General features: G+C 45.2%; 1 protein-coding gene across 1 annotated transcript in view; it reads left to right on the top strand.

Moving 5' to 3' along the window:
• Window positions 1-23,479, top strand: part of LOC124012674 (receptor-type tyrosine-protein phosphatase U-like) — a 259,461-nt gene that overhangs the window by 77,226 nt on the left and 158,756 nt on the right. The window contains 1 exon segment of the mRNA XM_046326539.1: window positions 22,468-22,596. Coding sequence (XP_046182495.1) covers window positions 22,468-22,596 — 129 coding nt within the window.

Below are 23,479 nucleotides of genomic sequence, written 5' to 3'. Positions count from 1 at the left end.
GGGGGCGGCCAGACATGCAGGGGGGCGGCCAGACAGACAGACAGACAGACAGACAGACAGACAGACAGACAGACAGACAGACAGACAGACAGACAGACAGGGGGGCGGCCAGACAGACAGACAGGGGGGCGGCCAGACAGACAGACAGACAGACAGACAGACAGACAGACAGACAGACAGACAGACAGACAGACAGACAGACAGACAGGGGGCGGCCAGACAGACAGACAGACAGACAGACAGACAGACAGACAGACAGACAGACAGACAGACAGACAGACAGACAGACAGGGGGCGGCCAGACAGGGGGGCGGCCAGACAGACAGACAGACAGACAGACAGACAGACAGACAGACAGACAGACAGACAGACAGACAGACAGACAGACAGACAGACAGACAGACAGACAGACAGACAGACAGACAGACAGGGGGGCGGCCAGTCTGCAGTGATAGATCAGGAGCACAAAAATATTATCTGGATGGGGGCCTAAGAGTCATAATGAATAGTACCTAGATATTACCCTGTCGTAAAGGTCCATGTCTTTGTTCACAATACAAAGAAAGATGGTTGGATGGATACATTTATGCAGGAAGGGGGGCAGGGAGGGAGGAATGCATATGTACACTACCGTTCAAAAGTTTGGGGTCACTTAGAAATGTCCTTGTTTTCCATTAAAACATACATGAAATTAGTTTCAAAATGAATAGGAAATATAGTCAAGACATTGACAAGGTTATAAATTGTGATTTTTAATTGAAACTTTGCTTTCATCAAAGAATCCTCCATTTTCAGCAATTACAGCCTTGCAGACCTTTGGTAATTCTAGTAGTGAATTTGTTGAGGTAATCTGAAGAGATTTTATCCCATGCTTCCTGAAGCACCTCCCACAAGTTGGATTGGCTTGATTGGCACTTCTTATGAACCATATGGTCAAGCTGCTCCCACAACAGCTCAATAGGGTTGAGATCCGGTGACGAGCTGGCCACTCCATTATAGACAGAATACAAGCTGACTGCTTCTTCCGTATATAGTCCTTGCATAGTTTGAAGCTGTGTTTTGGGTCATTGTGCTGTTGTGGGAGGGAATTGGATCCATTTAAGAGCCGTCCACAGGATATGGCATGGCGTTGCAAAAAATCTCCAAATTTACCACCACCAAAGCACCACCCGACCATCACATTGCCTCCACCATGCTAACTCCTGAAGCATCTTTTCATTTATTCTGCATCTCACGAATGTTCTTTGTGATCCGAATACCTCGAACTTAGATTCGTTTGTCCATAACACTTTTTTCCAATCTTCCTCTGTCCAGTGTCTGTGTTATTTTGCCCATCTTAATCTTTTATTTTTATCGGCCAGTCTGAGATATCGCTTTTTCTTTGCAACTCTACCTAGGAGGCCAGCATCACGGAGTCGCCTCTTCACTGTTGACGTTGAGACTGGTGTTTTGTGGGTACTATTTAATGAAGGTGCCAGTTGAGGACTTGTGAGGCGTCTGTTTCTCAAACTAGACACTCTAATGTACTTGTCCTCTTGCTCAGTTGTGCTTTGGGGCCTCCCACTCCTCTTTCTATTCTGGTTAGAGCCAGTTTGAGCTGTTCTGTGAAGGGAGTAGTACACAGTGTTGTACAATATCTTGCGTTTCTTGGCAATTTCTCGCATGGAATAGCCTTAATTTCTCAGAACAAGAATAGACTGACGAGTTTCAAAAAGAAAGTGCTTTGTTTTTGGCCATGTTGAGCCTGTAATCGAACCCACAAATGCTGATGCTCCAGATACTCAACTAGTCTAAAGAAGGCCAGTTGTATTGCTTCTTAATCAGGACAACAGTTTTCAGATGTGCTAGCATAATTGCAAAAGGGTTTTCTTATGATCAATTAGCCTTTTAAAATGATAAACTTGGATTAGCTAACACAATGTGCCATTGGAACACAAGAGTGATGGTTGCTGATAATGGGCCTCTGTACGCCTATGTAGATATTCCATAAAAAATCTGCCGTTTCCAGCTACAATAGTCATTTACAACATTAACATTGTCTACACTGTATTTCTGATCAATTTGATGTTATTGGACAAAAATGCGTTTTTCTTTAAAAAACAAGGACATTTCTAAGTGACCCCAAGCGTTTGAACAGTAGTGTATTAATGGACATACACTATATATATATATATATATATATATATATATATATATATATATATATATACACAAGTATGTGGACACCCCTTCAAATTAGTGGCTTCAGCTATTTCAACCACACACGTTGCTGCCAGTTGTATTAAATTGAGTACACAGCCATGCAATCTCCATGGACTAACATTGTCAGTAGAATGGGCTTACTGAAGAGCTCATTGACTTTCAATGTTTGGGGCGGCAGGGTATCCTTGTGGTTAGAGCGTTGGACTGGTTAACCCACTGTTCCTAGGCCGTCATTGAAAATAAGAATTTGTTCTAAACTGACTTGCCTAGTTAAATAAAGGTTAAAAAAATAAATAAATGTTCTACTGTCATAGGATGCAACTTTCCAACAAGTCAGTTCACCTGCTAGAGCTGCCCCGGTCAACTGTAAGTGCTGTTATTGCGAAGTGGAAACATCTAGGGGCAACAATACTCCCTATCGAGTTCCAAAAAGAATCTGGAAGCAACGTCAATAACTGTTCGTCGGAAGCTACATGAAATTGGTTTGCATCGCCTAGCAGCCGCACACAAGCCTAAGATCACCATGTGCAATGCCAAGCATCAGCTGGAATGGTTTAAAGCTTGCCTCCTTGGATTTGGCGGATGCTAGGAGTATGCTACCTGCTCCAATGATTAGTGCCAACGGTAAAGTTTGGTGGAGGAGGAATAATGGTTCCCCTTAGTTCCACTTTAGGAAACCTTAACGCTACAGCATACAAGGACATTCTAGACGATTCTGTGCTTCCAGCTTTGTGGCAACAGTTTGGGGAAGGCCTTTTCCTGTTTCAGCATGACAATGTCCCTATGCACAAAGCGAGCTCCATACAGAAATGGTTTGTCAAGATTGGTGTGACCTCAACCCCATCAAACACCTTTTGTATGAATTGGAATACCGACAGCGAGCAGGCCTAATCGCACAATATTAGTGCCCGACCTCACTAATGTTCTTGTGGTTGAATGGAAGCAAGTCCCCACAGCAATTTCCAACATATCATGGAAAAGCTTCCCAGATGAGTGGATGATGTTATAGCAGCAAAGGGGGGACCAAGGCCATAGTAATGTCCATGATTTTGGAATATGGTGTATGTAGGGAAATAGAGTAGCGGTGACATTTTCCTTTATTATGCCATTATCAGCTTGAGGCATCTTTAAGTGGACTACATCCAGCAGACGTGACAGTACCCCTCCACTGCTGCAGGGGGACGCCGGCCAGGGAGACAGCCCTGAGGATGAGGAGCGGGCCTGTCCAGAGGGCGAAGGTGGAAATCGCGGATGATGTTAGGATCTAGAATGTTGTCCACCGGATCCCAACACTGCTCCTCTGTACTGTACCCCTCCCAGTCCATCAGGTACTGGAGCCAACCCCCACAACGTTGGGAGTCCAGGAGGGATCTGACGGCATAGGCGGGGCCTTACTTGATGTCCAGGGAACGGTGGAGGAGTGTCGTGGGTGTCGTCAACAGCCAGGGGACCAGGAACCACCGGCCTTAGAAGGGAAACATGAAAAGCTTGAGATCGAGTAGTTAGTGGAGCTGTAATCTATATGTTACCTCGTTGATTCTCCGAAGGACCTTGAACGGCCCAGATTCCTACAGGGCAGGCGGAGTGGGAGGTGCCTGGTGGAGAGCCAGACCCGAGCACCCCTGCTGGAACACGGGAGCCTCACTGCGGTGGTGAACCACCTGCTCCTTCTGGCAACGGATGGTGCGCTGGAGCCTTGTGAGAATTGTTCAAAAACTCATCTGCGCGCCTGAACAACTCCTCCACCGCAGGAGCTTCGGTCTGGTTCGGGGTCCACAGAGCCAGGGCTGGCTGATAACCCAAAACACACTAGAAGGGAGTCAGTTCGGTGGACAAGTGGCACAATTAATTCTGGGCATATTCAGCTCCAAAAAGGAATCAGGCCCACTCCCCCTGCCAGTCCTGGAAGTGACTCCTTAGGAACCTCCCCAGCTCCTGATTAATCCTCTCCACCTGCCCATTGGACTGAGGCTGGTACCCGGAAGTGAGGCTGACCATGACCCCCAGCTTCTCCATGAAGGTCGATAAAATAGCCCATAGCATCAAAGTCCACTAAAGCCGTAGAGACAACACCTGAGGGACAGCCAACTAGTGAAATGGAAACCAGGAAGGGTTTGGTGGAAAACAATGAAGGAATACTCATGTCTACACTGGGAAAGGTGTGTGACCCCTATATCCATAGGTTCAGACTCTGCCCCAGGACGGCCAAAGGAGAAGGGTGAGGGGCGATGGAGGTGCCGGCGCTCCAGAAGAAGGTTGACCAGGCGGATGGCCATCTCGATGAGCGCATCCAGGAAAAGGCTGTCGTCCCAGCATGCCAACTCTGTTTGTACCTCCTCACGCAATTTTCTTTGGAATTGGGTACCGAGTGCCGGCTCATGCCATCCGCTGGAGGCTGCCATAGTCCGGAAGATGAGGGCGTACTCTGCAGCTGCCTGGTACCCTGCTGGAGTTGGAGTAGTCACTCACCTCCCTCTCTGCCCTCTGGTGGATGGTCAAAGATCGCTCTGAACAGAGCCATGAACCTCTCTTATGAACCCAGCTCTTCCTATCCTCTCCCCCAGACAGCCGTAGCCCACCCCAACAACCACATGGTCCGTGGACCTCTCGGTGGTGGCTGATGGGTGAAATAGAGATAGCACTGGAGTCGGAAGCCATGGCATTTGGATGGAGTCCCATCATACTGGTCCAGGAGGAATAGTGTACTGCTGGGTAGGATGGGGGACTGGCCTGCTGGGATGACTTGTGGTTAAAGGCCCTTCGCTATTTAAAGGTGAATCCTCTCGGTTGGTGTCGAGGCGGTGGAGGACCTCTATAGCTTAACCCAGTTGCATCAGCTGACCGTGGTGTACGCGGAGTAGGTGTCCCTGTTTCTCCATCGTCTGGGAGATGTCTTTCTCTTCTTCTGCTTCCATATTTTGAGGCAGGATTCTTGAATAAAGAGTCAGGAATCAGGTGCACTTGTTGAGTTTAATATTAATGAACATGGCGCTAAACAAGATGACATGAAAACAGAACCAATACTGCCTAGTGAGAAAAGCTACAGAGGGCTAGATATAGGGGAGGTAATCAGGGTAGTGATGAAGGCCAGGTGTGCCTAATGATGGGGTGCAGGTGTGAGTAATAATGGTTGCCAGGTGTGCATAATGATGGGAGCGCTGGAGTGGCGGAGCGGGAGAAGACGTGACACTTATGAATAAGTGTGTTTGTGTGTATTCAAGAAATGGAGAGGCACAGATGGAAAGTAAATACATTTCCATACTTTAAATGAGTTGAAATGTGTAATGACGATAACAAAACCAAATTTGAGCTTGAAGCACAGGAAATGTTTTTCCCCTTTTTTTCCCAGGACGCAATTCACCGCTTCCCTTAGGACAAGGAGAGAGGGCTTTCTGCTAAACGAAAGTACCTCAAATACCTCCATTTCACACCAATTTCCATTATTATAATTTCCCAAAGTGCCAGAATTAACTGGTGCTAAAAGGTACATTTAAAGGAATTCAGCACAATCATGTCAAGTGTTTGATATGCAATTATGCTGCATTAAATGAATCTCCTGTACTTCTCTCCTGTGTAGGTCTTTTATTGTCTGCCATTTTAAAACACTGTTTTTGCCAAGTGCTGCACTTCCAGAAGTCTTCAGAAGGCCAGATAAATGGGTTAGGACCTGATGTTTATTCTTACTGACTAAACTATAAACACATTCTCTAAAACAACATGAGAGTTGGCTTACGGTAGAGAAATTAACATTAAATTATCTGGCAACAGCTCTGGTGGACATTCCTGCAGACATCATGCCAATTGCACTCTGCACAGAAACACTATCCACAATAGAAATAAGGAATACAATGGAGGAGCACAACTTATATGAATCTGTTGGCCTCAATCCTCACCAGAGCAAAGCTCTATAATGGAAGGTCACACACAATGTCTAAGATGATGACCTAGGATTAACCCAACGTTTCTTAGTAGTAGCCCAGCGTCATTGTCTGTAACTCTGCATGTCTGCAATATTGTTTAAAAAAATCCCCATTGCCTAGATATTTCCATATATTGTATACGGCACATGGCATTTATCTTCTGATGAAAACAATGGCTTATATTCTGTGATAAAGTTTTGCAAAAGGTGGTCTAAGATATGCTCAGGTACTTGTTCAGAATTTCTTGTACTTGAGCATTTGATCATTGCTGAACTGCTATAAATACGTTTCAACACAGATTCAAAAATTGCTTGTACGTGATTAAGAAACTGCAATGGCATCTAGAGATCTGTGTCTTGGTGAATCTGATTGATACGGATTGTGTTTTTAAGTGATCACATGGCACTAGAGGGGTTGATGTTTTCAACATGCCTACACTTCCTATTTGGCCTGCTCTGAAATACAGAGTGGGATTGATCCGAAAAAGATAGAGAGTGGGATCAGAAACATTTTAGAGAGATACGGAGCAGCTTAGATGGAGGGAGTAAATGATATAATGGCACCGGATGGAAAGGATAGTGTTCCACAGGCCATATGAATCAAAGCCATCATCTCTCTTTATGCCATATGAAAGAGGGATGAGGAGGAGGAGGAAGAAGAGAAAGAGAGGCTGAGAGGGAGGAGGTGTGAACTGTAATTAAAGCCTAAAGAAAAGCTGTGTGACTTTCACAGGGCCACGCTGAGCTCTGAGGGGTGCAACGGTCTCTATGGAGTTCCATCAAATGTATATAGCCTATTATTTCTATCAAGTGTGTGTGTGTGTGTGTGTGTGTGTGTGTGTGTGTGTGTGTGTGTGTGTGTGTGTGTGTGTGTGTGTGTGTGTGTGTGTGTGTGTGTGTGTGTGTGTGTGTGTGTGTGTGTGTGTGTGTGCGTGCGTGCGTGCGTGCGTGCGTGCGTGCGTGCGTGCGTGCTTGCGTGTGTGCGTGTGTGTGTGCGTGCGTCTCTGCATGGCTCCCTGCATCTGGTTACTTGTTATTCCATGCGTTTTTCCACCCTAGTTACATTTTTTACAAGAAGAAAAAGCATATAAAGAATGACTTGCAGCATTTTCCTGTGTCCCTGCTTCAGAAGTCAGCAGACCGTGTGTGGTTTCTGTTGGCAGCAGGCACTGCAGATGACACCCGTGGTGGGGTCCAAACACTGCATAGGCCATGAGCCTTAATGAGAAATTCTGGGATTTCACTGCACCACGAAATGGTACACAAGAACAATAAACAGAATATAAATTATAATTGGGTTGTAATATGTGTTCTGGTTCTTGTTCACATGACTGACTGAGACACGCTTGGAGATGTGTGTGTGTGTCCGTGTTCTTGTGCGTGCGTGCGTGCGTGCGTGCGTGCGTGCGTGCGTGCGTGCGTGCGTGCGTTTTTGTCTGAGCTGTTCTGAATGTTTATTCTCACCCTTCGAAGATGTGATGGAGATTGTAATGGAAACCTTGTGGATGTTATGACATTATTGTTATCACATGACAGACATTTATAATAATCTATCAGCACCGTCTCGAAATATCTAGAAAAGAACAAGACGTATGTCTGGTGGTTAACAATACGACATCATTTTTCATCAAATTCAAATACATGCCCCTTCTCCATCCCTAAGAATTTTTTTAATCTGTGAAGCAAGGGTCTTGGTGTCAGCCCTAAAGGAATAATTGTTCCTACAACAACAGAAAGCATTGACATAACCTCTTACAGCAGGTTGGCTTCTCTGACAGGACAAAAAGTGCCTCCTCCAGAAGTATTCATTAAATGTTCATATCCCTGTAAGGTATTGATCTGGCATTTTTCCTCTTATTTCCAACAGACAATACATACTCTCTAGGCTTGGGTGATATACCTTTTATACCGTATACCAGGTTATTTTGACATTTTAATACTGTTTAAATAATATATATGATGTATATATATATTATTTTTTTTGGGGGGGGGGCACCCACTGCTTATAACTATAAGACATCTAAAATGTGTTAAATAAATTACACTAATACCCTCGCTTTCTCTCTTTTACTCTCTTTCTCCATTGGAGTTCCTCTCCACTTCACATTTGGGAACGGCAGTGGTGGTTGTTGTGTGCGTGGGCGTGTGAGTGACGGAGTGAGTGAGTGTGTGTGTGTGTGAGTGAGTGTGTGTGTGTGAGTGGGGGGGGGGGTACGTGTGTGTGGTGGGCTGCTGGGTAGGGAAGGAAATAGGGATGGGAGCCATTGTGGAGCACTAATGAAACAATTTCACACAACAGCCTCTGCCTTGCAGTGCCAATCTCAGAATACTCTCCGCCTCGGAACTGTGTGTGCTGCGAAGTATGGTCAGAGAGATAAATTATGCTCTGCATCATACTACCTCCACCCTCCATCTTACCACCCTTATATTATACCAGCCCCATGACAGAGTGGAGTGGATGTGGAAAGAGGGAAAGAGAGGAGATAGAGAGGACACAGGAGACAGAAAGAGGGGAGGAGAGGAGACCTAGTCTATGAAGATTAATGTATGCAGTAGATATCTTTGAGAGGTGATGTCCAAATTGCCTGGACACGGCATTTAGACAGTAGACAGGGCATTTACTTTGCATCGACTTGAAAAGGTCACAAGTCATACACTATAAATCAGAACATACATATGGAGATCTAGCCTATACCTCTAAAGCTCTGGCATATCATGATAAATGATAGGGCTTTATGGGTCTTTCAAAAGGAATTTGCTGTATATAAACTCAGCAAAAAAAGAATCGTCCCTTTTTCAGGACCCTATCTTTCAAAGATAAATCGTAAAAATCCAAATAACTTCTCAGATCTTCATTGTAACGGGTTTAAACACTGTTTCCCATGCTTGTTCAATGAACCATAAACAATTAATGAACATGTACCTGTGGAAACGGTCATGAAGACACTAACAGCTAACAGATGGTACGCAATTGAGGTCACAGTTATGAAAACTTAGGACACTAAAGAGGCCTTTCTACTGACTCTGAAAACACCAAAAGAAAGATGCGCAGGGTCCCTGTTCATCTGTGTGAACGTGCCTGAGGCATGCTGCAAGGAGGCATGAGGACTGCAGAAGTGGCCAGGGCTATAAATTGCAATGTCCGTGCTGTGAGATGCCTAAGACAGCGCTACAGGGAGAAAGGACAGACAGATGATCGTCCTTGCTGTGGCAGACCACGTGTAACAACACCTGCACAGGATTGGTACATCCGAACATCACACCTGCGGGACACGTACAGGTACAACAACTGCCCGAGTTGCTCCACGAATGCACAATCCCTACATAAGTGCTCAGACTGTCCGCAATATGCTGAGAGAGGCTGGACTGAGGGCTTGTAGGCCTGTTTTAAGGCAGGTCCTCATCAGACATCACAGGCAACAACTTCACCTATGGGCAAAAACCCACCATCACTGGACCAGAAAGGACTGTCAAAAAGTGCTCTTCACTGACGAGTCCCGCTTTTCTCACCAGGGGTCATCGTCGGATTTGCGTTTATCGTCGAAGGAATGCGCGTTACACCGAGGCCTGTACTCTGGAGTGGGATCGATTTGAAGGTGGAGGGTCCGTCATTGTCTGGGGAGGTGTGTCACAGCATCATCAGACTGAGCTTGGTGTCATTGCAGGCAATCTCAACGCTGTGCATTATAGGGAAGACATCCAGCTCCCCATGTGGTACCCGTCCTGCAGACTCATCCTGACATGACCCTCCAGCATGACAATGCCACCAGCCATACTGCTCGTTCTGTGCGTGATTTCCTGCAAGACAGGATGGCAGTGTTCTGTCATGACCAGCAAAGAGCCCGGATCTCAATCCCATTGAGCACGTCTGGGACCTGTTGGATCGAAGGTGAGGGCTAGGGCCATTCCCCCCAGAAATGTCCGGGAACATGCAAGTGCCTTGGTGGAAGAGTGGGGTAACATCTCACAGCAAATCTGGTGCATTCCATGAGGAGGAGACGCACTGCAGTACTTAATACAGCTTGGTGGCCACATCAGATACTGACTGCTACTTTAGATTTTAACCCCCACCCCCCTTTGTTCAGGGACACATTATTCAATTTCTGTTAGTCACATGTCTGTGGAACTTGTTCAGTTTATGTCTCAGTTGTTGAATCTTGTTATGTTTATACAAATATTTACATATGTTAAGTTTGCTGAAAAAAAATGCAGTTGACAGTGAGAGGATGTTTCTTTTTTTGCTGAGTTTATATATAAATGTATATGTATATTCTCGCATTTTGTTACGTTACAGCCTCATTCTGAAATTATTTACGTAAGTATTCAGACCCTTTGCTATGAGACTCGAAATTGAGCTCAGGTGCATCCTGTTTCCTTTGATTATCCTTGAGATGTTTTTAAAACTTGGTTGGAGTCCACTTATGGTAAATTAAATTGATTGGACATGATTTGGAAAGGCACACACCTGTCTATATAAGGTCCAACAGTTGACAGTTCATGTCAGAGAAAAAACCAAGCCATGAGGTCAAATCAATTGTCCGTTGAGCTCCGAGACCGGATTGTGTCAAAGCACAGATCTGGGGATGTGTACCAAAACATTTCTGCTTCATTGAAGGACACCAAGAACACAGTGGCCTCCATAATTTTTTAAATGAAAGAAGTTTGGAACCACCAAGACTCTTCTAAGAGCTGGCTGCCCGGCCAAACTGAGCAATCGGGGGAGAATGGCCTTGGGGAGGGAGGTGACCAAGAACCCGATTGTCACTCTGAGAGAGGTCCAGAGTTCCTCTGTGAAGATGGGAGAGCCTTCCAGAAGACCACTCATCTCTGCAGCAGTATACCAATCAGGCCTTAATGTTAGAGTGGCCAGACAAAGCCATTACTCAGTAAAATGCACAAGACAGCCCGCTTGGAGTTTGCCAAAAGCACCTAAAAGACTCTCAGACCATGAGAAACTAGATTCTCTGGTCTGATGAAACCAAGATTGAACTCTTTGTCCTGAATGCCAAGCATCACGCCTGGAGGAAACCTAGCACCATCCCTACGGTGAAGCATATTGGAACCAGCATCATGCTGTGGGGATGTTGTTCAGTGGCAGGGACTGGGAGACTAGTCAGGATCGAGGGAAAGATGAACAGTGCAAAGTACAGAGAGATTCTAGATGAAAACCTGCTCTAGAGCGCTCAGGACGTCAGATTGGGGCAAATGTTCACCTTCCAACAGGAAAATGACCCTAAGCACACAGCCAAGACAATGCAGGAGTGGCTTCGGGACAAGTCTCTGAATGTCTTTGAGTGGCCCAGCCAGAGCCCGGACTTGAACCCAATCGAACATCTCTGGAGAGATCTGCAAATAGCTGTGCAGCGGCACTCCCCATCCAACCTGACAGATCTTGAGAAGATCTGCAGAGAAGAATGGGAGAAACTTCCCAAATGCAGGTGTGCCAAGCTTGTAGCGTCATACCCAAGAAGACTCGATCTGTAATCGTTGCCAAAGGTGCTTCAACAAAGTACTAAGTAAACGGTCTGAATACTTATGTAAATGTGATTTTTAATTGATTTATTTTTTTAATACATTTGCAAACATTTCTAAACATTTTTTTTGCTTTTTCATTCTGGGGTATTGTCTGTAGATTGATGAGGGGGGGGGGAGTAATCCATTTTAAAATAAGGCTGAAATGTAACAAAATGTGAAAGAATTCAAGGGGTCTGAATACTTTCCGAATGCACTGTAGTTACAGCTCTGGAGAAAATTACAAGAACACTGCAGAGTTATCAGTTTCTCTGGTTTTACTATTTATAGGTACTGTATGTGTTTGGGTAAAATGAACATTTTTTAAAATTCTATAAACTAATGACAACATTTCTTCCTTATTCCAAATAAAAAATATTGTCATTTAGAGCATGACTTTGCAGAAAATGGCAACTGGTCAACAAAAAAAATGTTCAGTGTTGTCAGACCTCAAATAATGCAAAGAAAATAAGTTAATATTCATTTCTAAAGAACACAATACTAATGTTTTAACTCAGAAAGAGTTCAGAAATCAATATTTTGTCGAATAACCCTGATTTTCAATCACAGCTTTCATGTGTCTTGGCACGCTCGCCACCAGTCTTTCACATTGATGTTGGGTGACTTTATGCCACTCCTGGCGCAAAAGTTCAAGCAGCTCGGCTTTGTTTGATGGCTTGTGACCATCCATCTTCCTCTTGATCACATTCCAGAGGTTTTCAATAGGGTTCAGGTCTGGAGATTGAGCTGGCCATGACAGGGTCTTTATCTGGTGGTCCTCCATCCACACCTTGATTGACCTGGCTGTGTGGCATGGAGTATTGTCCTGCTGGAAAAAACTATCCTCAGAGGTGGGGAACATTGTCAGAGCAGAAGGAAGCAAGTTTTCTTCCAGCACAACCTTGTACGTGCCTTGATTCATGCGTCCTTCACAAAGACAAACCTGCCCGATTCCAGCCTTTTGATGCACCCCCAGATCATCACCGATCCTCCTCCAAATGTCACAGTGGGTGCGAGACCTGGAGAGGCCTACAAGCCACAGTGTCTCGCAACCACTGTGACATTTGGTGGAGGATCGGTAGTAAATTGTAAAACCGGAGAAACTGATAATTTTGCAGTGGTCTCTTAATGTTTTCCAGAGGTGCATACATACAGTATCAATCAAACGTTTGGACACACCTCTATGATAAATGGCTCTCGTGAGGACCACCACAGGAAAGGAAGACCCAGAGTTACATAGTTATCAGCCTCTGAAATTGCAGCACAAATAAACGCTTCACAGAGTTCAAGTAACGGACTCACTGAAGCATGCATGAATGTGTGGTCAAAGGTGGCTAGATGGATCACCAGGACATTGTCCGCATGCTCGGACCAACTGGCAAGTGTTTTCACTGACATTTTCAATCTCTCCCTGACCGAGTCTGTAATACCTACAGTTTATCTTTCAAACAGACCACCATAGTCCCTGTGCTCAAGTAAGCGAAGGTAACCTTCCGCCCCGTAGCACTCACGTCGGTAGTGCTTTGAATGGCTGGCCATGGCTCACATCAACATCATCATGTCGGAAACACAAGACACACTTCAATTCGCATACCGCCCGAACATATAGTTAGGGAAGAAAGTATTTGATCCCCTGCTGATTTTGTACGTTTGCCCACTGACAAAGAAATGATCGGTCTATAATTTTAATGGTAGGTTTATTTGAATAGTGAGAGACAGAATAAAAATGAAAAAATCCAGAAAAACGCATGTCAAAAATGTTATAAATTGATTTGCATTTTAATGAGGGAAATAAGTATTTGACCCCCTCTCAATCAGAAGGATTTATGGCTCCCAGGTGTCTTTTATACAGGTAACGAGCTGAGATTAGGAGCACACTCTTAAAGGGAATGGTCCTAATCTCAGTTTGTTACCTGTATAAAAGACGCCTGTTCACAGAAGCAATCAATCAATCAGATTCCAAACTCTCCACCATGGCCAAGACCAAAGAGCTCTCCAAGGATTTCAGGGACAGGATTGTAGACCTACACAAGGCTGGAATGGGCTACAAGACCATCGCCAAGCAGCTTGGTGAGAAGGTGACAATAGTTGGTGCGATTATTCGCAAATGGATGAAACACAAAATAACTGTCAATCTCCCTCGGCCTGGGGCTCTATGCAAGATCTCACCGCGTGGAGTTGAAATGATCAGGAGAGCGGTGAGGAATCAGCCCAGACCTACACGGGGGGATCTTGTCAATGATCTCATAGTCACCAAGAAAACAATTGGTAACACACTATGCCGTGAAGGACTGAAATCCTGTTGTCCTACTATTTTCCCTCATTGTATCCACAGTTTCTGGTTGGGGAAGGTTTTAATACTCACCATGGGTACAACATCACCGGTGCACTTGCTAATAAACTCGCTCTCCGAATCAGCGTATACATCAATGTTATTGTCTGAGGCTTTCCAGAACATATCCCAGTCCACATGATTGAAGCAATCTTGAAGCATGGAATCCCATTGGTTGGACCAGCATTGAGCAGACCAGAACATGGGCATTTCCTGTTTTGGTTTCTGTCTATGGACTGGGAGCAACCAAATGGAGTTGTGGTCAGATATGCCGAAAGGAGGGCGAGGGAGGACTTTGTATGTTTCGCGGAAGTTAGAGTAGCAATAATCCATAATGCTGCCAGCCTGGGTCGCGCATTCGATATGCTGATAAAATTTAGGGAGCCTTGTTTTCATATTAGCTTTGTTAAAATCCCCAGCTACAATAAATGCATCCTCAGGATATATGGTTTCCAGTTTACATAGAGTCCAATGAAGTTCTTTCAGGGCCGTCGAGGTGTCTGCTTTTTGGGGGGTATACATGGCTGTGATTATAATCGAAGAGAATTCTCTTGGTAGATAATGCGGTCTGCATTTGATTGTCAGGTGAACAAAAGGACTTGAGTTCCTTTAAGTTGTTATGATCACACCACGACTCTTTAATCATAAGGCAACGCCCCCGCCCTTATTCTTACCATAGAGATGTTTGTTTCTGTCGGCGAGATGCATGAAGAAACCGGGTTGGCTGTATCGACTCTGTTAACATATCCCGAGTGGGCCATGTTTCTGTGAAACTGAGAAAGTTGGAAGGCAACCCTTGCTTGAATTTGATTTACCTTGTTGTCAAGAGACTGGACATTGGCGAGTAGTATACTCGGGAGCGGTGAGCAATGTGCCCGTCTATGGAGCCTGACCAGAAGACCGCTCCGTCTGCCCCTTCAGCGGGCCATTGTTTTGGATCGGCTACTCGGCTACTGGGATTAAATCCATTGTCCTGGGTGGTGGTCCAAACAGAGGATCTGCTTCGGGAAAGTCGTTTTCCTGGTCATAATGGTGGTAAGTTGACGTTGCTCTTATATCCAATAGTTCTTCCCGGATGTATGTAATAATACTTATTTCCTGGGGTAACAATGTAAGAAATAATACATACAAAAAAAAAATATTGCATAGTTTCCTAAGAACGAGAAGTGAGACGACCATCTCTGTCGGCGCCATGTGTGTGTCGTGGTTCAAACATACCGAGAGTGTCGTGAAGAGGGCATGACAACACCTTTTCCCCATCAGGAGACTGAAATGATTTGGTATGGGTCCCCAGATCCTCAAAAATTCCTACAGTTGCACCATCGAGATCATCTTGACCGTTTGCATCACTGCCTGGTATGGCATCTGAACGTAAGGCGCTACAGAGCGTAGTGGTGCAGCCCAGTACATCACTGGGGCCAAGCTTCCTGACATCCAGGAACCGATATACTAAACAGTGTCAAAGGAAGTATAAAAACATTGTCAAAGACACCAGTCACCCAAGTCATAGACTTGCTATCGCAAGGCAAGCGGTACCGGACCGTCAAGTGGTTTGGGATGACTTGGACCGCAGAGGGAATAAAAAGCAGCCAACAAGTACTCAGCATATGTGGGAACCCCTTCAAGACTGTTGAAAAATCATTCCAGGTGAAGCTGGTTCACAGAATGAATATAGTTGAACACTTTTTTGGTTACTACATGATTCCATATGTGTTATTTAATAGTTTTGATGTCTTCACTATTTCTACTCTATAATGTAGAAAATAGTTCAAATAAGACCAACATTGAATCAGAAGGTGTGTCCAAACTTTTGACTAGTACTGTATATATCACCTCCTGTCCATCTCATCCTGTCATCTTCCTCCTGTCCTCCACTTTGTCTTCTCATCTTCTCCTCTCCTGCCTTTGATGAGTTGTGTTTGGAAGGTGGCCAGTTTAATACAGCTGGTTCGTTCTATATTTGTCCAAGCTTTACAGTATATATTGGGCTGAGCTGATTCAGTTGATGGTTATTTTAAGTTTTTCAATAAGCCTACGGTAGATAGACAATTTGGCGGGCGCTGAAATGTGAAAGCAGTGAAAGAGATAGGAATAGGAAATTGGAATTTCATACATTCACATTTTATTATGTAGTAAAAAAATTATATTTTGTAGGGATTTTTGTACGTGTGATTCTAGTTGATATGCCACTGGTGGCGTGGAGTTATGTGTCATCAGAGATGGCAGCGGTCGGTGCGTCCTTCAGTCTGATCCTGAGGCAGTCATTAAGTTGAAATAACCAATGTCCTTTGAGATGAATCATTCCCGATTGAGTGTTTTAGTTATTCACATTTGTAGTTAGAGTCACATTTGTTTTAACAGGATTATAAGCTGGTGCCAGGAAATAGTGTGTGGGTGGGGGGTTGGGGGGGTGGGTTAGAGGAAAAGATAAGGAAGCTTCAGGATTTAGTGTTTTATCTACAGGGTCTACAAGCTGGGGATGTTGTTCAACATTTTGCCTATCGTACCTTTAAAGTTCAGAGGCATCTGTTCTTACAGACTTATTTCTATTCATACCGCTTTGTTCTCTGTCTCTGTCTCTGTCTCTGTCTCTGTCTCTGTCTCTGTCTCTGTCTCTGTCTCTGTCTCTCTCTCTCTCTCTCTCTCTCTCTCTCTCTCTCTCTCTCTCTCTCTCTCTCTCTCTCTCTCTCCCCCCCCGCCCCTCTCTCTCTACTACCTCTAAGACATGTCAGCAGCGACAGCTAGGGGCTTAAAGTTATTTTGGGCCCTTTCCAACCATGTAAAAGTTAACCCCATCGGTGTGTGATTCAATGTTTTCAATCTGTATGTTTACAACCTGATCTGTGTGTGTATGTGTGTGTGACTGTGTGGCCGTGTGCTTTCTGTTCAATTAGCTAAAGACTAATGGCTGCCACATGGGGAGACAATGGCACTTTGGTTGCTGTTGTCTCTGAACAGTTTAAACATCAGAAAGTGCTCTGCTATCATGGCTCAGGCTAAGACCCAGATGCAGATACAGGAGGCGGATAGTATGAGTCTCAAAGTTTATTACAATACAAGGGGCAGGCAATCGTTAAGTCAAGGAAGGCAAAGAGTCCTAATCCAAATCAGCAGAAACGTCAGAACTGGGAAGACTAGAAAAAAAACTAGAGTACAGGAACACGCTGGTAGAACTTGATGGGACAAGCCGAACAGGCAACAAACAGAAAACGCAGGTATAAATAAACATAAGGTAATGGGAGACACCTGGTGGGGGTTGGAAACCATCACAAGACAGGTGAAACAGATCAGGATGTGACAGCTGCTTCTGGTGTCTACCTTTATTTCCTTTGTTTTGTCTTTATTTAGTATGGTCAGAGCGTGAGTTGGGGTGGGCAGTCTATGTTAGTTTTTCTATATTTTCTATTTCTGTGTTTGGCCTGATTATGGTTCTCAATCAGAGGCAACTGTCTATCATTGTCCCTGATTGAGAACCATATTTAGGTAGCCTGTTTTCCGTGTGAGTGTTTGGTTTCGGTTTTCGTTCGTTCAGAGCTGGAGGCAGCGAAAGCGGAGAGGCGCCGGTATGAGGAGGCAGCACGGCAGCGCGGCTGGAAGCCCGAGGGGGGGACACACGGGGAGTGTGGCAAAGTCAGGTAGGAGACCTGAGCCAACTCCCTGTGCTTACCGGAGAGTGAAAGGGACCGGGCAGGCACCGTGTTATGCGGTGGAGCGCACTGTGTCCCCGGTGCGTGTGCATAGCCCGGTGCGGTACATTCCAGCTCCTCGTATCGGCCGGGCTAGAGTGGGCATCGAGCCAGGTGCCATGAAGCCGGCTCTACGCATCTGGTCTCCAGTGCGTCTCCTCGGGCCGGCGTATATGGCACCAGCCTTACGCATGGTGACCCCGGTTCGCTAGTACAGCCCAGTGCGGGCTATTCCACCTCGCCGCACTGGCCTGGCTACAGGGAGCATTCAACCAGGTAAGGTTGGGCAGGCTCGGTGCTCAATAGCTCCAGAGCCGTCAGCCAGCCAGGAGCTGCTGGAGACGTCAGTCAGCCAGGAGCTGCCAGAGCCGTCCATCAGCCAGGAGCTGCCAGAGCCGTCAATCAGCCAGGAGCTGCCAGAGCTGTCAGCCAGCCAGGAGCTTCCAGAGCCGTCAGCCAGCCAGGAGCTGCCAGAGCCGTCCTTCACTCTGGCGCTGCCGGAGGCTCCCGTCTGTCCGGCGCTGCCGGAGTCTCCCGCCTGTCCGGCGCTGCTGGAGTCTCCCGTCCATTCGGGACCCATGGCTAGGGTCCCCAGTCGGAGGTCGGCGGCGAGGGTCACCGCTCATAAGAGGCCATGGGGGTGGTTGAGGAGGCGGACAAAAACTGTGGTGAAGTGGGGTCCACGTCCCACGCCAGAGCCGCCACCGCGGACAGACGCCCACTCAGACCTTCCCCTATAGGTTCAGGTTTTGCAGCCGGAGTCCACACCTTTGGGAGGGGTACTCTCACGTTCTGACCTTTATTTCCTTTGTTTTGTCTTTATTTAGTATGGTCAGGGCGTGAGTTGGGGTGGGTAGTCTATGTTAGTCTATGTATATTTTCTATTGCTGTGTTTGGCCTGATATGGTTCTCAATCAGAGGCAGCTGTCTATCGTTGTCCCTGATTGAGAACCATATTTAGGTAGCCTGTTTTCCGTGTGTTTGGTACACACGATACTGTTTCGGTTTTCGTTCGTTCACTTTATTGTTTTGTATTTCAGTGTTCAGTTCGTTTCATTAAATATTACATGATGAACACTTACCACGCTGCGCTTTGGTCCTCCTCTCTATCTCCAGACGACATCCGTTACATCTGGTCTGTTTTCTGTTATTAGTAAACACACATTCATAATTTATTTTCACAATCCTTTCCACTGTTAATTTTAGCAAAAATTACAGAAGTTTGTCATAATTTTGCTCACGTGAATATCTAATTAGATTACTCTGCTCAGACACACACACCTTAGATACATACAAATGCACAAATGACTGTTCTAATTGCATGGGCTAGGCTTTACGTTGCATGAAAAGCTAATTTGGGGCAGACGCGTCTCCCTTAAAGACCAGAGGAGAAAGAGAAACGGTCTTGGTTGTTTATTGCAAAGGGAATGCTTTCTGACAGCCTACTGTTTCAAACAGGATAAAAGTTAGTCCAAATTAAAAAACAAAACAGACGGTTTTCCCAAACAGAACACAAAGGAGAACAAGGGCGACTGGTGTGTGTGTACGTGTGTTTCGGCCAGCTAGGCGGGATGCTTTTTAAGCAGGGCCTGGCATAGATTCAGAGTGGCTCTTTAACACGAGTCCTGTTCAGTGTTCTGCTCCTGCCAAGGCCTAATATGATCAGTTAGCACGATGGCAGCACGATGGTGTAGCCGGGGGACAGCTAGCTTCCTTCCTCCTCTGGGTACATTGACTTCAATACAAATTCTAGGAGGCTCATCGTTCCCACCCCCTTCCATAGACGTACACAGTAATTTTGACAACTACCAGAGGAGGTCCTCCAGCCCATCAGAGCTCTTGCAACATGAACTTACATGTCCTCCCAATCAAAGGATCAGATAATTAATTTAGTACTGAAAGCATAAGCTACAGCTAGCTTGCACTGCAGTGTATAAAATGTTGTGAGTAGTTGACTCAAAGAGAGAGAAAAACAATAGTTTAACAGTTTTTAATAAATTAATATCTTCGAAAATGAAGGAGAAGCAAGAGAGAAATAGAGAGAGAGTGTCATTTTTTCTCTCACTTTTTTACACCTTCAGTTTCACTTAACGTTACTTAGCTAGAAAATGCAGCTAGATAGTTTAGCCTACTGAAACACCCAGCTCAAACAAAATGATCCTATGATAGCTAGCTGGCTATGACTTCCAACATAACACTGGAACCTCGTAGAAAGAGGAGGAAGGGAAGCGCTACTAAGATACACAATAGTACATTATGGTAGATAGACGGTGCTCTTTGGTAAAAGGGGTCATCAAAAAGAAAGGAGGACCAACTCTTCATATAATTAATTAAAATACCTTTATTAGTATGGCATGTTCAATAGAAACAACGTTTTTTTTTAAACCGACACGTTTCAGCTGCATGGCCTTCGTCAGGGAGTACAAAAAAAAACAAAAAAAGGAATACAATGTCCTCTTTTGAACAGCTTTTCCAACTACCCCTAATTGGAAGAGGGAGTGGTTAATGACATAACTTTAGCTAATATTGTGACAATGATGTAGGTTGTTTGTAGATATTTCGCTTGGATAATTAGAGTATCATGTAGTAGCCTAAACCGCTGTTACATTGAACTGGGTAAATGGAATATGAATGACAGTCATCCAATATGCTGTAATAGAAGCCCAAAAAGTTTCCTCATCTTGAATGGCACTGACCACCACTGCTGTGCACAATATGTCATGTTATGTATTGTCCATTATTTGGGCATAGTAGATATGCAGCATTTAGCGATTGTGTTTCATGTAGGACCATTGTGTTCTCGGTTATTATGTAGCTGCTGGCTTTAAAGCCTGTGGTTGATATGATTAGAGCTGAGAGAGGGTACTATGAATTGGGATGATGAGCTTGACAGGGTGCTAAAGGTCACCTTCACTCACTGTCTGGCTGAGAGCCCCCCTCCCCCCATGCACACACGCACCCTCCCCGCCATCCCCATCAGCTGTGATGGTGCCACGACCTCCCTCTTCTGGCACCACCGCCACCGCCTGTCATCTCAGCCCTATTTCAGTGACCTGTAGCCGGTCTGCTATTTTCACACCACAGGGCTAATGGGGCCAAATGACCATGGCTCTTTCCCAAATGGCACCCTATACCATATGAGCCCTGGTCAAAAGTAGTGCACTATATAGGGTGACATTTGGGATGTAGACCATTGATTCCCCAGGGGAAAATGAACAGGAGGACAAAAGAGGAACACTCAGCCAGACCTGGTCATGGGGCTCCTACACTCAGCCAGGCCCTGTCGCCATGCTTCAATACCACCTAGACTACCACTATTACATGTTATTTGAACAGAAAATATGGCTTTTAGCTGGTGGAAAATCTACAGTTTTTTGATGTAGGCATTTAATAGTCTGCCTGTGATGATGTCATGTGAGTGCCCATAGTGGCAGTGCTGCTGTTGTCCCTCTAATAGAGCTCATTATTCATTGTGTCTTTGAGAACAATTTTCTCTTACACTTCCCAAAGAAAACAGTAAAGCTACGAGGTATGGATTTTCTTTGTCATTTCATTGATCCCCTCAAAAAAGTGGTACCCGAACAAAAACAAACTCAGATATATTCATTTTTTCAGTTATTTACTGTCTGTACACTACATGACCAAATGTATGTGGACACCTGCTTGACGAACATCTCATTCCATTATCATGGGCATTCATATGGAGTTGGTCCCCCCTTTGCTGCTATAACAGCCTTCACTCTTCTGGGAAGGCTTTCTGCTAGATGTTGGAATATTGCTGTGGGGACTTGCTTCCATTCAGCCACAAGAACATTACTGATGTTGGGTGATTAGGCCTGGCTCGCAGTCGGCGTTCCAATTCCTCCCAAAGATGTTCGATGGGGTTGAGGTCAGGGCTCTGTGCAGGCCAGCCAAGTTCTTCCACACCGATCTCAACAGACCATTTCTGTTTGGACCTCACTTTGTGCACAGGGGCCTTGTCATCCCCAAACTGTTGCTACAAAGTTGGAAGCACAGAGTCATCTAGAACCTCATTGTATGCTGTGGCGTTAAGAATTCCCTTCACTGGAACTAGAGCCTAGCCCAAACCATGAAAACCAGCCCCAGACCATTATTCCTTCTCCACCAAAATGTACAGTTGGCACTAGGCATTGGGGCAGGTAGCCAGATTAGTCCTTCAGACTGCCTGATGGTGAAGCGTGATTCATTACTCCAGAGAACGCATTTCCACTGCTCCAGAGTCCACTCCAGCCGACGCTTGGCATTGCGCATGGTGATCTTAGGCTTGTTTGCAGCTGCTCTGCCATGGTAATCTATTTAATGAAGCTCCCGACTAACAGTTCTTGTTCTAACGTTGCTTCCAGAGGCAGTTTGGAACTTGGGAGTCAGTGTTGCAACCAAGGATTTGTATGCCCTACGCATTTCAGCACTCGGCGGTCCCGTTCTGGGATCTTTTATGGCCTACCACTTTGCGGCTGAGCCGTTGTTTCCACTTCACTATAACAGCACTTACAGTTGACCGGGACAGCTCTTCAGTAATGCCAATGTTTGTCTATGGAGATTGAATGGCTGTGTGCTCGATTTTATACACCTATCAGCAACGGGTGGGGCTGAAATAGTCGAATGCACAAATTTGTAGGGGTGTCCACATACTTTTGTATATATAGTGTATATTCTTCTAGCTTGAATAGCAGGGCAATAGACTTTGACCCACAAAGACTGTTTGAGTTTTAAGTTGGTTGAACGCAATGGTAAATGATTTCTTCCCTATTGATGCCTTCTAATCACCACTTCCCCTCTCTTTCTTTCCCCTACAGCTGGCTGTACCTTTGACGAGGACTCCGACCCTGGGCTGTGTGAGTACAAGCAGGGACAGGAGGACGACTTTGACTGGCAGCTGATGAGGACATACAACTGGCCACACACCTCCCCAGACCTGCTGCGAGGTAAATCTCAACGCTGTTCCAATGTGGTTTATAACCTTAGGTCTTTATCTTCCTATGTTTCTGATTCATTTAATTTAATTTCTCATGTATGTTTTAGCAAAGGATCCCAGAAACTCTATCCCCTTGTCCAAATGCACACTTCACAGTGCCACAGCCATACTCTTTGTTGTGGATTATTGGGACAGTTGGACTATGTTGTTTGGGCCTAGGGCTGTGGCGGCCATGACATTTTGTCAGCTGGTTATTGTCATGCAAAAGACTGCCGGTCTCATGGTATTTGACCATTAATTAACATGAACAACTTTAGCATCTCCAGGCCACGTTTACAAGCCACATACAAACTGCTGATGTGTTCCTTTAAAAGTCTAATAAGTCAATGTGATATACACCATCACAATAAATCCATTATTTATTTTAGTCATGACAGCAAAAGGAACAGCACCTTCTCACCATTAAAAGTCAGGTCTAAAATAACGAATGATTAAGTGCGCATGTAAAGTGGCAATGTTGAGCGTAAAAGTGATCATTTGAAACAGGCCCTATAAGCTAGATTTAGAGTTATTTGGCAGCTTTAGTTGTGAACGATACAAAACTTCAAAACGAAAATATGGGCTGCATGGTGCAACTATTGGCTAAGATGGTGCTCTGTTCCTTGCCTCAGGCTACACAGCTGTTCTCTCATCAAGTGATCATATTTTCACCCATCAGACTATTCTCAATTTAATCTTGTCTTTACTAATATATCAAATTCGTTTTAGAATGGCCCATTATGAAATGGGCAGGAACAGAGGTAGGGGAAAAAGGACATGTCATCGTATACTCGAATAGCGAATGGAAGCTGCTCCCTTTCCTGGCGGTCCTTTTTTCAATAATGCTAGAAAGG

Source organism: Oncorhynchus gorbuscha, linkage group LG24, assembly GCF_021184085.1.
Source record: "Oncorhynchus gorbuscha isolate QuinsamMale2020 ecotype Even-year linkage group LG24, OgorEven_v1.0, whole genome shotgun sequence".
In the NCBI taxonomy this organism is placed as follows: domain Eukaryota; kingdom Metazoa; phylum Chordata; class Actinopteri; order Salmoniformes; family Salmonidae; genus Oncorhynchus; species Oncorhynchus gorbuscha.
The sequence above is the reverse complement of the archived record's forward strand: the minus strand, read 5'-3'. Positions and strand labels throughout refer to the sequence as shown.